The 14,201-nt window shown below is 40.3% G+C and overlaps 1 protein-coding gene across 5 annotated transcripts in view; it reads left to right on the top strand.

Moving 5' to 3' along the window:
- The window catches only part of Chi (LIM domain-binding protein 2 Chi), a 132,386-nt gene that overhangs the window by 116,447 nt on the left and 1,738 nt on the right, over positions 1-14,201 (top strand). For 4 of the 5 annotated variants that reach the window (XM_069128932.1, XM_069128931.1, XM_069128930.1 and 1 more), the window contains 4 exons: positions 9,780-9,882; positions 10,633-10,805; positions 11,471-11,674; positions 13,762-13,894. In XM_069128932.1, the coding sequence (XP_068985033.1) occupies positions 9,780-9,882; positions 10,633-10,805; positions 11,471-11,674; positions 13,762-13,894 (613 nt within the window). The remainder of the gene's footprint in view (positions 1-9,779; positions 9,883-10,632; positions 10,806-11,470; positions 11,675-13,761; positions 13,895-14,201) is intronic. The other variant, XM_069128929.1, reaches the window with a different exon arrangement.

The following is a 14,201-nucleotide window of genomic DNA, read 5'->3' as shown; positions in this document are numbered from 1 at the left end:
ACATTCACCTTCGCGTGTTTCATACGCGGAAGTCGTTCCACTTCCCCACATTTTTTGTCCTCGCCAAAATAATCGTATTTCGTCGGGCTAGCGTGACCCCTCAAGACACGTCCAGCTAGCAAGAAAAATGATTTCGTCTATTTCGTAATAACAATTCCGCAGCAACTTTCATCTCGTTCGTCCAACAATATTTCGATGTAATTAACGTATATATTTAATTAAAAAAAAATGAATACATTTGTCAATTACATACTAGTTTGTTTTATATAAAACAACAAGAATTTAATAAGCATAATAGCGTAATTTTGATTTTACAATGATCAAAATGTATCAAGTCTGTCGAATCATAATTTGATTACAAATATCAAATGTTTTGTCAAGGATTCATTTCATCTGCAGCGATTCAATACGCGACGAGCAACATTATTGCGAAGGAAATTGTGAAAACTCGAGGATTTCACAATATTTCGCGATATTTCCTGTCGGACCTGATAATTTTTCCAAGGGGCGGGAAAAAAGCACGCGTTGTAATATCGGGAAAAGCGAGGCGAAATTTTTAATAATGTCCAAGTCGTGGCTCGAAATTTCTAATTTGAAAACAAGCTCGGCCACCGCGGTAGCATTCGTATGGCGACTAAACATCACGGACGCTGGTATTCATCGTGAAAATCTATATTGCACAGGCCTGCAATTTTTTTTACCTTTGCCGCGCCCGCGCTCTCTATCTCCGTCCTCGTTCCGGCGTCGCATCGAAACAGACGAAATCACGTAAATCTCCGATAATAAAGCTCTGATGAGAAATTCCATGCTCGATGACTCGTTTCGTGAAACACGGCGATCCTGCTGTGCGTCCCTTCAAATTTCGCATCGTGATGTTTCGTCGAATTCGCGAGAGCCTTCCAAACAAGCCGTATATCTGTTGAACATCGCGCGGGAATTCTAATTTCGCAAATTTTACGCGAGATCGAGAAGAAAATAGTAACAGGAAGGATAACTGGAATATTAATTCATCGTCGATAAAATTTTCAGGAAATGGAAAGCTTATGGAAGGCCCAACCATCCGTGAACCGTTCGTTATTTATTCTCATCGACTAATTGCTGCTCACGTTCTCGAATACTGGCATGCTTGTTCATGTTTTTGGTAAAAAATCATGCGTAACGTTCGATCGAATTCCGAGTTTACGCGGTTCATCGAGGCGGATGAACGACGAGCGAAATGAAAAGCTCGTATACGACAGAAAGAGATAAACTAACAGTGTTTGATACAACGATAGCGTTGTTTTGATCGAAGGAAAGAAACACATTGGTTTATGAAAGTATTTGAACACCTACCGTGGAAAATTTTTATGTCTATATAGCATTATATGTTACGTGAAACGTTTAAAAATTTCATTGATACTGCAACCAGACACGACTGTTGTAGTGTAGTCATCATATTTGAAATCAATCCGAAAATAAATGCGCAAGTTACAAGATAGTTATTTCAACCATATATTTAGTACAAAATTAGCAGGTATAAATCGTGATAAATGTTAGATATGATTCCTCTACATATTGATGTTAATTAATATAATGGATAGTTGATCGTTCTAATATGTTGTAATTTCTATATATATATATAGATATGGATATATATATATATTTTCAGATCTGTTTCAAGCTTTATCACTATAATGATGATAGATCGCGTCTCATAACAGTGCTGATGAAATTTAGACACACGTAATATATTCAAAGAAGGTGTCTACAAGTGTTAGAATACTTTCGTGAGCCTCTAATTTTGAAGATGAATCGCACGGTCAAAAAGGACTCGGAAATTGGAAACGGAGAAAAACATTATTCCAGTTGTTCTTCCTGAACATATCCTTCGAACGATGCTGTTTTTCCTCCTCTCTAGATCGTCAGGTACACGTAAGTAAAGGGCGGCTCTGATGTTTACATAAAACTTTTCCCACTATGCCGCGGGAGGGAGAGAAAGCGATGGAACGTAGAAAAACCAGTGGAAAGGAGGAAAAAAATAAGAAGATACGAAAGAATAGGTTCGGGCCTGTAAACGCTTAGCAAATTTTTCTTCCCTACTCGCGTCGAAAATTACTCTGCAACACTGTTCAAAAGGTGTTTTGTAAATTAACCGAAGGACAGGACCAGGACATTTATGCAAGATGATTGATTTGCATTTTATCGACGAGGAATTTAAGGTGATGATGTGTTCCATTAGATAATTAGACACTAGGCCTTATGATCATTATTCTCAAGAAATATTACACAGGATTAATACGCACTTATTTCAAAAACTGTTTCTACGTGAATTCGAAGATCGTTTCGTTGGTTTTGTGCTTCGACGTTACTTGTTAGAGAAAAATGAATTGGTCGTGGAAGGGAATAACTCAATAAATTGAGTTTTTTTTTTAAATACGCGGCAAATCAGCGATGTTTTGTAAGAAACGAATAACGTAGCGGTTACGTTAATTTGTCTCGATTAACATTAACCTACATAGCTAATGTTTTTTATACATTCAAGAAAGTATCAGTAACGCATTTTTTTTTACTTAAGGCATAATTCTTCTTTGGGATTAGGTGATAGAATATCGTATAATAAGTTTCTTCTAAGAAGAATGCTTGTCGTTTCTTTTACCTGTGCCTTTCGTTAGTAATCCATTTCAAACAATCTTAAAAAATGGACCAATAATATTATCTACGGAGACGAACTTTTCAATTGCGAAACACCTATTCCGGTGCTTTCGTTCGAGTCGCGGAGCGAAAATAACGCGGAGAAATTCATGCAATTATTCATCAACGCATCCGCTGGCTGTCCCGCGCATCGTTCATTCCGAAAAATATTATCTCGTAGAAAATATTCGCATCGATCAGTAGTAGTAGTAGAGAGAGGGAGAGAGAGAGAGAGGAAGAAAGCCGAAAAGACAAGAAAAGAGAAGAGAGAGTAGTAGCGGAGAAGAGAAAAGAGAGAGAGAGAGAGAGAGAGAAAGAGAGAGAGGAGCAAAGAACGTTCAGCCGAAGGAAAGGAAAAGAAGAGAAGAGCATCGAGGATCGGGGAGGGAAGGTTGAGAACCTCTATGGGAGCCTGGGTAATAAAATGAGGGCCCCTGCTCTCCCCCGGGGGTGGGGCCCCCTCGATAACCCATATTGTACCCCCCATCCCCTGGTTCTCCCTCCCAGGCTCGCCCCTCTCGCCGCCGCCCCGGGCCGTATATACTCCGATCGGCCGGAAGAGTTTTGTCCCAGGCCGACTGTCCAGAGAGAAATCTCTCCGTATCTATCCCCGGCCTAACCGGTGCTACGAAATTTTTCAAAAATGATGGGCGTGATCCCAGGAATTTTCTCGAATTTTCGATATAGTTATCCGCGCGATGCGTCTACGTTTTCACGGTTGAAACGATTTTCGTAAGAAAATGGAGAGGTGGAGCGCGCCGACAATACTTTCCCGCCGGCGTATATACACGATCATATACCACCCCTAGTCTCCCCACACCCCCCTAACAACAGTAGGGTGGTACAGTCCGGGTGAAAAGCCAACGGCAACCCCGGCGCAGTACAGGCTGCACAAAGAGCGACGCCCTGCCAGGCGAAAAATGGAAGGGAAAAAATGCAGCCTGGAGAGAGGAACGAGAGAAAAAGAGAGAGAGAGAGAGAGAGATAGAAAGAAAGAAAGAAAGAAAGAAAGAGAGACACGCACAGAGTGAGAGCAGGGGTGTAGAAGAGAGGGAGAAATTATTGGTGGTGAATCGTTTCTAGGACGAGGATCGGGAACGATTCGGATAATACAAGGTGCCGGCTATTTTCCCTGTTATTTTCTGTTTTCTATTTTTTCCAGCTTTTCTCTTTTCCTCCCTCTCCCCTCTTCTTTTACATTTGATTTCTTATATTATACATGGTGGATATATTTGAAAATTGTCGGAGTTGTTGCAGAGAGATGGGATAGGAAGGTGGAAAATTAAAAGAACGGACGAGACACGGCGTCGTGTAAGACGTATCGATAAATCGATGACAACAGAAGTATTTATTCATCCACGATGACAATTTTAAAATAGATCGTAGGTACCTGCTAACGTTAGAATTATGCCGGATTCTTTCTCATTTTCGAACTGAAATTTTCGAACTGCGATTGGGGAGATTCGGAACGACGATTCACCTTTCGTTAGGGTGTTTCTACTGTTTCTCTTTTATTTCTTTTCTCTTAGTTCTCCTATAGTGTATCCACTTCCTTCCTCGTCGCGATGACTCTAAGTCTTTTGAAACTTTGCTGATTTGTGAAGAGGTTCGGTATAAATATCGGATACTTTTTAGTTTCGTTGCGACTCTGATTTCCGTATAAACTTTCGAATTTTCTAAAAGTGGTTCTCTTTGTTATTGATAATACGTTATTATCATAAAGTTGATCAGTATACATAGATACGTAGAACACAGGAAAAAGACATAAGTCTATCTTTATCGGTTTTCTAATTTTGATGCTACTTGATGGCTATGGGGGAACATTCTAATATACTTACTATGATTGGAGAAGATACTTGCTAGATCCAAAGATAGAAAAACTTTTTAGGGATAGCTGATAAATCTACGAAGTTCCTTAACAAAGAAACGGTATAATGTAACGAGGATCAATATTTTTTTAATGTCCAGAAAAGTGGCAAAGATAAATGTCTCCTATAGTATATGCAATACGAACATAATAGTTTTTTTTTTACAGTAAATGCTCAAATACTTTCGTGATCCAGTGTAAATTTTATCGAAAGTAGGAGAAATGTAAAAACGTAACGAACGAGAGTTCGAGTCTGAATTCACAAAACCTAACTTAATTTCTATTTTATTTGGATTTTCGGGTTGTCCGGCTTTTCCGGTTCGTTTCCCTGTCGACTCGGTTATTACGATGCAACGACGTCCCGGATTTTCACGTTTTTTCCTCTTGTTCCTCTCTCTTTCTCTCTGCGCCAGGATTACTTCGGCCTGGACAAATTGAATTTAACTCCGGCTAATACGCCGGCCAAAAGAGCGCGTATTACGCTGCTTTGTCCAGGCACATCGTGGAAATCAGCGATGATTTGTGTGTCTCCGGCGCCGCGACGCATTTTCCTCCTTTTTCCCTCACCGACAGAGGATCGAGATTGAATTTCTTGCCCGTTGTCGCGCTTTTCTCCGGCTATCGCTGCGATTTTTTGCCCCGTCTACACACGTACCATCCCTAGTTCCCGTGTTTCGAAAATCGATCCAAACAACTTGTCATAATACCTAGATACGGTTTCCAGCCCTATCGCGAGTCTCACAATTATTTTTAACCCACAAACGATTTTTTTGAAAATAATAAAGCATTTCGAAATTCTCAGTACATATTTCGTTTTCTTTCTTTAAATTTCGAGTAAAATACATAGGCAAATGGCAAATTACTTGCCGTAAAAATACAATAAATTACATGCCTCGTTGACTGCACAGGATATTTTCAATCTTTCCAGACAAATTGCACGAACGAAAGTAAGGAAAAATATACCCTTTAAAACGCCTTATTGGAAAATTATAAGCAAATATTGAAGCCAGCGTGAAATACATGTATTAGGCGTGGAATTTGTCATTACAGGATATGAAAGGGACTCTGTAGTACGATATTGGAAGCAACTACGCGTAAAGATTCTTAAGAAATTCGAAATATAGAAACTGGGTACTACGTCGATGTCAAATCTGTATGGATGTATTACGACGATATTTTTATGTCGAAATTTAAATATTTTAACCAGTCGCCATTATTTATAATATAAATATATAAAGTGCATACACGATCGATCTTTCATATTTTGTAATGTAGAGCATTTCAAACTGCGTTTAATATTTGTTTGTAACATTATAATAAAACATGTATCTACAGCCATTATTTTTCTTCTTTTTTTTTCCATCTTTTTTTTATTGACGATATTCTAAATTTAGAGGGATATGTCTACTATATATATTCACTGGCTAAGGACAATACTTATAATTAGACATTCGTATTATAGTATCAAGAGACGGAGAGGAAGATTATAAAATAGAGTAGTTTATTTCCAGACAAGTGTACTATTTTTCCATGTACTTTGTGATTTGACACTTAAATACGTTAAAACGAGAACGCCGTATATTTAAATTTTAATTAAACGAAAATTGCATTGCAAAGGATTGAACAAATGGAGGTAAATTTGACCGCGAGATTACGGAGGTCTCGTACTTCCCCCACGATTTTTCTACCAAAAATTCCTAGTGAAATTGTTCCTTTTTTCTTCTGTACTCGTCTTTTGGGAATTCTTTTTTAACGCAGTGGAAGATGCTTACGGGAACGTTGATTTTGGCGTGCGTATATCAATTAGAAGAAGATTTACACGCTACAGGCGTGCGAAATGTAGAATTATACTAAAAGCATGGTCGATTCTTAAACCGCGCGACGATCGATTCTACCGCCGGAGAAAGGTGATTTAGCGAGGAAATTGTACATTGTCAACTATCGATTCGGCATAGAATCTAACGTTAAATATCGTTGCATTATTTCTGCAAAAGTAATTCAGCTTTAACCTTCCATCAAACTCTGTGAGCTTTTCTAGTCGAAGTTTCCAGTTGTGGATCGGTCAAGTTTTCACGAATTTCTCGGTTGTTCGGTTCACCAATAAGATTCGAGAATTCGAAACTTGCGAACGAGTGTTTTACTTACGTTGTTCTTTGCGGCTTGTTGTTTTTAGTGATTTACGCGGGCACGAGTTCGCGTTACGTATCGATCTAACTTCCGCGTAGAGAGAATTCTGGAGGTACGGCATTTTTGATTAAAATTTTCAAAAAGTTGCCAAAGGCGAGCAAACTATTTTTTGAGGGAAGGGGGCAAATAGTTACGCGTTAGCTTTTTCTGTAAAATATATAGTTAAAAGCTTGCACGATTTCTTTGATACAAGTTTTATACTTTCCACTATTACTGGATATTCTTCGGCCGAAAGTGTAACAAACTTATTTCTACTCTTTATCATTCGCGCAACTGCTCCAGACATTTTTCTTCTTTTTTCCAGAATTAAATCACCGTTGGTAATAAATTAATCATAGTACGAATTTCTAACGATAGTAATGACAGAGCTCTGGCTGTTCTAAATAATCGTATCGCATATGAGTAGTATTAATGTAGCTGCAATCATACTAGGAATAATGATAACTGTAGCAAGCGAGTTATTACGGCGTTTCCAGAAAATTACCGACACTTATTCGTAACGCCAGCAGCTTTTGCCCCGGATGTAAGATCGTAGCTGGGATACACCGAATTTCTCAGGAAAAGTGCTCGAGATATTACTTAACGTTTGGCATTCGTCTTCCGTTCTGAAGCAGGTTCCTTCCACTCGGCGTCGTTTCGACCGGCGTCGATCTCTCGTCTATTTTGATCGACTCGACATTCCTCCCCGATTTTAGCCGGCTATGGAGCTTCACGCTTGCCAGAAATATCAATTTGCGCGAGAGTGGCAACAGTTTGCTTGATTTGGCACGGCGCGGCTTACGTCCGAAATAAATCTTCGCGGGCTACACGTGGACCTCCCTGAAAACTGATTGTCCGCTAGTTCCTCACGCCAAATGCGAGATCAATCTGTTTCCGTGTCTCGTTATTATATACATTTTTATCTTCATTCATATCAATTCATATTAATGTTAAACAAATAATGTGTATACACTGACAGAAGAGACTTTAAAATTCATACTTGTGTATACTAGCTACGTTGATAGTAACTTTGTCGTACTAAACATTACTTACCATGTCGGTAACAGTCATACATACTATATTCATTCTGGATATAATTCTTCTTGTCGATTATAATCTTTTTGCTTTCAAAATTGTAGTGTTTTTTGTACTGCTCATCCTTCACACTTGCTTTTGTCGTCCGCTCCATGTAGCGCACGCGTTATAGGAACAATTTTGAAGAATCTACGATAAGAATGAAATAATTCAGGACATAAAGTCGAGTACTAAAACTGACCGTAACTCGTACTATAATAAGAAACTATCAATCACGAAACGATCGAGCCCATATCTCAATTTCGCAATCAAAGACTCCAAGGTCTCCTGCAACGTTAGAAAATTGGGGTAATTTCCCAGTTCCTTAAAAGGATGCATATGGTTGAAAGATACGCAAGCTCGAGGATTAGAATGAAAAGGAGGGAAACAGAGAGGAACAGAAGGAGGGGGAGGAAAGGACGAGGCGAAGACAGGGGCCGCCTATACTCGTCGCTGAATAACGCATGACTGTCTGGCTTGAAATTATAGCATTTCGTCCCCTCTCACTCGCAGAAACTACCCCTTGGCTCTGGACGCGCTTGTTCGCTGCGCTTTCATTCAATTATGCATCCAGCTTCACCCACACCGCATCTTCTCCCTCCCTGCCTTCGCTCTTATTATTATTTTTCCGCGCGTGACTTCGCTCCAGCCGCCTTTTCTTGCCGTCTTCGCAAAGTCCGGCGTCGTCGCAAACTCTGAAAACTCGATCGTTCGTCTCGATATACCTTTTTTTCTCTCGCGAAATCCAGACCGTGTTGTTTCGGAGAAAACGCGGGCAACCCTCCGAGGAGTGATCGTTGACCTCTTCTTTATATTCGGAGTAACTCGCGTGAACGAGAATAAGCATGACCATGAACATCGTGTTCTCGAGTTGTGACCAATATTTTTTCTATTAAGTTATACAATCGACGAAGAGACTTTTCAGGCTGTTACAATGAAGACATCGGAAGATAGAAATGCATACTTTATAAGAATCTACATAGATTCATCAACGTATTCGAATATCTAGCGTAGAAAATTTTTATGAATACGTTATTTGCGTTATATAAAACTTTTTGAAGTGTTACCACTACATTTGAGACGCAATTGCGACGGTTTACTGGTACTTTGAAATCAATATGAAAATGTACGTAGACGTTGTAAGATATTTATTGCCAACTTGTATTCAATAAAAAATTAATATATGCATGCATAATACAGCATCGATAGACAACTCTGTAGTCTTACACTTGTCGCAAAGATATTTTGTAGACACATGTGGCTGAAAATATGATTTTGCTTGGATGAGTATTCATGTTTGGATGTATTTACGCGCGTATATTAGCGTGGCTGTAATAATTCAGAATGGCGAGAGGAAAAGAGAGGCGGTCGACGGCGTGTGCGTTCCATAGTCGATCGGTTTTTCACGAGGTGACGAGCTACGGTTACGGCGTAAAAATTTCAAACGTTCCGTATCGGCACCTATAAATATTCATGCTGCGACGAAACGCCAATATATATGTAGAGTAACACGAATATGTTGAAACGACATAGTTGTAGAGCACCGAGCACGTGAAGTTAAGTATGTTGCTCGCGAGCTTTTTCCCCGAACGCGGTCTCCGTTCGCCACGGAAATCGTTGTCAGTCATCGTACCGTGCGATTACAGATTAGGCGTAATTTGCCGGGGCTGACTGGAAATAAGGCAAGATCCGCAAACACGCTGGTTGCAAACCTTTCGTTACGCGAGCTTTACCATGACGAAAAATTCGAAAACGAGCGTGGAACGCTTGCGGCGGAAGTTACGAGTAGCAGCGGCACCGATGCGTCCGTAAGTCGAGAATACCGGTGCTCGCGTTACACTCTGCTCGCGATTCTGTTTTCTGTTTGCCGATGGCAACAATGATGTTATCGAACACGATGTTCCCGGTTCTCGAGCCTCGACTCTGTATCGAGAGTCGGTGATTGCGCGCGATTTGCCCGGAAGTGGCACGATATTACATGGTTTTCTATCTTTTGTTACAGGAGAGCGACAATCTCTGGTGGGACGCGTTCGCGACTGAATTCTTCGAGGACGACGCAACCTTAACCCTCACGTTTTGCTTGGAGGACGGTCCCAAGAGATACAGTAAGTTGCGACACCGTGCAATTCTTCTTTCAAAAGCGTTCCACTCGATTTTCCATTGGGACCATTCGCGATTCCTATCGATGTACTAACTATTTCCTTGCTTGTGTCGCGGAATACGCGTTCCTACGACGTTATTTAGAAACGTGGAAAACGCATTTACGAAGCTTAGCGACGGCCAACGAGAAGATACTGCCTCTGGTTGGTCGTTTTTCTTTCGGAACGACTCGTTCTTCTTCACGGTCCATTGTCCTCGACGATGCTCCGTACGTGTAGCAACCGGCACGCACCGCGTTATACGCGTCGCACACGTTCTAAATAATTACGTGCCACCGCAGAGCAATTTTGCAACCGGTGGATTTTAATGTCTTCCTCCCTTGCGTTCGTTGCTGAATACACGGTAACAACGTGATTACACGTCGCATCGCATCGTCATCGAGCGTAAACGACAGTTCCGCGACAAGCATTACCGTAGCAATAAGATGCAACAGAGAACTCTCTTCGTAGTCTCCGTCTCTGATCCAGAATTTTTCAATCCTTCCGACCCCAGTCTATCCTTCTCTCTTTCTCTCTCCCTCTCTTTCTTTCTTTTCTGTATTCGATGTTTTTCCTTCGAATGTACCGGCAAGGCAAACAGGAACATCACCGAGGAATTACATCGAGCGGATTTTCTTCGTTGCCCGACGAAAATATCTGCACCCTGCTCGATGTCGTTGGATTAGGCACTGATGATCTGTTCATTTATGCTTACAGCGATAGGTAGGACGTTAATACCTAGGTACTTCCGTTCGATATTCGAGGGCGGAGTAACGGAACTTTACTACAATTTGAAACAACCGAAGGAGTCATTTCACAATACCAGCATAACCCTCGACTGTGATAACTGCGTTATGGTAACACATCACGGAAAACCAATGTTCACGAAGGTAAGAATCCTATTCATGCCAATCGAATGTACCATCGTTAGGCCGCGGATTTTACGCAAGTTCATTTTTTCCAAAACTAATCAAAGAATCTATATGCTGTTATTACACGCACCAAATACACCGCGTCTCATAATTACAAAATCAGTATAAAATTTTTTATCCTTATACAGGTACAAGGTAGACAGCTAGTTGTAAAAAAAAACTTCATCTTTGAACCTAGCTTCGACGAAAATGTACTTATCATACTCTTACTTCATACGTTTTTGCATATTACGTATATTCTATGTATAGTTGCAGCATAACATTTCCTACGAAGGCATAAATATCCGCAGTCTACTTATCATTGTTGCACTATCGATTCACGGTTTAACAATGTAAACGAAAGGAATCATGGTTCGTGTAACAGCGAACGGTTCGTTTCACGTGCACGCTTCTTCGATCATCTTATTCGCTTCCTTTATTCCTTAGCATTGTTACATTTTCAAATTTTTTCTTTACCCTCGCCTATTTCTATCCACAATGGTATTTCGTATTATACATTTCACATTTGTGATAATAGGACATTCTCCCTCGCACGAGTGTAAAATGAAATTTCTCACCTGCGATTGGTCGCGAGGCCAATGGTCATGTTTATACAGCAGTTTGAACGCGTGTTTGTTCTGCAGGTATGTACGGAGGGTAGATTAATATTGGAATTCACGTTTGACGACCTTATGAGGATAAAGTCGTGGCACATGTCGGTGAGAACGCACAAGGAACTCGTGCCTAGGACTGTGGTCGGTATGCAACAGGATCCGACGATGCTCGAACAGCTTAGCAAGAACATCACCAGGCAGGGCATCACCAATTCCACCCTGAATTACCTTAGGGTACGTATATGTTAACTGTCTGCTATGAAAAGTGGCGAAGGTGTTTCGTTTTACGTTTAACGATGTTTCGAAACATCGTCTTGCTTCTTCTGTTCCATTGACTTATAGTACAATTCCATCTATTTGCTGCGTGATTTATATGAAATATAGATCGTGTGTTTGACTCTTGTTCGACTTTTTAAGTCCTGCACTATTATCGAATAATGTATAGCTCGAATTAAAATATTTTTTACAAATCACCTAGCAGCGGTAAGTAAAGATGGTTTTGGAAAGTGTAACGTTCAAACGATGTATACTATTTTGTTGCTGTAATGTATAAAGAGATTGTTAGCTCGTGAAAATTAATTGTAAAGGTAAAAACAAGACAATGTAAATTAACTTAAAGACAGTAAAAGCCACGCGCACGTGATGAAACTTTCGCTTTGTGTAACTAAATACGGTATCTCCGAGTGCTGACACCATTCTACGACGCCTCAAAGAAAGAAGTAGTATCTATGAATTCCGGCCGGATCTTAAGCATATTTAATTCGTATTGATACATTTGAATACAGGTGGAACCAGTAGAATTTTTATTATCAGAATATCGATTAAAACGAAAAGATTGATTATTGCTATGTTCAACTGTTTGACGAAAAATTTGAGCGCTGATCGCGGAAACGTTCTAAATATATACGTTTTTCATATGAAAATAAATCTATTCGATTATAACAGCGCGTGTCGTGATCAGTCAGAGTAATCAACGTTTTACTAAAGGGTTAAACTCGAATGAAATAAGTAATATATTATTCGAAAGCAGAACATAAAGGGCTAAATGGGCCAAGAATCGCGAAGAGATCGGCTCGCGAAAGTACGGCGGGTATCCGGGTTACGATCCACCTTCTTTTGCACGCTCGGAAGCGCTTTCACTTGCGCGTATCGTTGCTCTTTGCACGCTGAAACGATTGTTGCGTCGTTAATCGAAAGCTGACGAGAAAATATCTTTACCTCAAATTCTTCCTCGTCTCTCGACAACTATTTTCTATCAACAATCCGCTCTGTTCCTATTATTAAACAAATTTTTGGTTAATCTGTTATAGTATTGCAACATATTATACATTATAACCAAACTAAGAATACGCGTAAAAAACGAGAGGCGGAACGTCGGGCGAGCGAATCGATCGAAAACCTGACCGATGGCGACGACCGTACTAATGCGAATATTAATTAAAATGAAATTAAAGTTTTGCAAAATTTCGGGCTGGCCTTCCGGCGAAGCTCGTTCCGCTCTGCCTCTATGCAATCCGCCCGCTATCGATTACTTTAATTGTCATCATTATAATATAAAGGCTGCCGGGAAATTACGTGCTTACGATAATAATGTAAAATGGATTTCAGTTTTATTACGGCAAACATAAACCAAATTTAATTTGCTTTGGAACGATGTTCGGACGATGCGTGGCGGCGTTACGTTCCGCGCACCGCGTGCGAATATATTTTAGGAAGTTTATTTTCAACCGGTACACGCCGTATACGATAATTTTCATATTAATAGCGCGCATAAGTTCCCTGTCGAACTCGCATCGGATTAAATAACAGTCACATTTATTTTGTGTATCTATATCGACCGACTATTTTTGCGCCTGAAAGAAAATCATCGGCGGTCACTGTTTTTGGGGATAATGATATTAATACGCGCACGCGTTTCGCCCGCCACTCTTTTAGGACATTTATTTAGAGAACCGGAGAGTTAGAGTTTGTCAGAATTACCGAAGGTTTCACGGCTTTACCCCTACAACAACTTTCGAATACAATAGAACTTCGTTTATTGGAACTTGTCGAGAGACGAACAGTTCGTATTACAAGAGCTCGTCAATTTTTCTCTAATTAGTATTCTCGGTTCTATTAGGTTTCTTTTTTTAAATGAATTTATATATATAAATATCTGCGCCTAACAACTAAGATCGTGATAATCGATGGTTAACTACAAAGTTTCGATAACTATAGTTTAGATAAAATGACGTTTTATAATCAAGATCGCGAAACTATTATAAGCTTGGAACGTTCCACTAGGACCAAAGAATAAAAATTTATCGAATTCTTTTTTCCAGTTATGTGTGATCTTGGAGCCGATGCAAGAGCTGATGTCGAGGCACAAGGCGTACGCGTTGTCACCGCGGGACTGCTTGAAGACGACCTTGTTCCAGAAATGGCAGAGGACGTTTGCCCCGCCGGGTAAGAGAGGTAGACGAACAGTTGCTTTACATGAGAAGCACCAGCCAGTGGAGCCAAACGGCCGACCAGTCTACCGCAGGATTCGTTTTTCGTTCGCTCAATGACGAAGAATATTCGTCATCGACTTGTTACCGCGTTAAGAGCCTCGGTTTCAATCGCTTTCTACGACCAGAATTTCTATTCCCTTGGACCGATCCTATTATATCATCCTTTATCTCTTGGAGCTGAAATCCATTGGGAAATCGCATTGTCGGACCACTTGGACGAAGGCTAAATTCGCAAATGTCGCGTACAAAGCGTTTCACGGCGTCGATTT

This window comes from Bombus flavifrons, chromosome 15 (genome assembly GCF_040668555.2).
Source record: "Bombus flavifrons isolate JBK064 chromosome 15, iyBomFlav1_principal, whole genome shotgun sequence".
NCBI classification, from domain to species: domain Eukaryota; kingdom Metazoa; phylum Arthropoda; class Insecta; order Hymenoptera; family Apidae; genus Bombus; species Bombus flavifrons.
The sequence above is the reverse complement of the archived record's forward strand: the minus strand, read 5'-3'. Positions and strand labels throughout refer to the sequence as shown.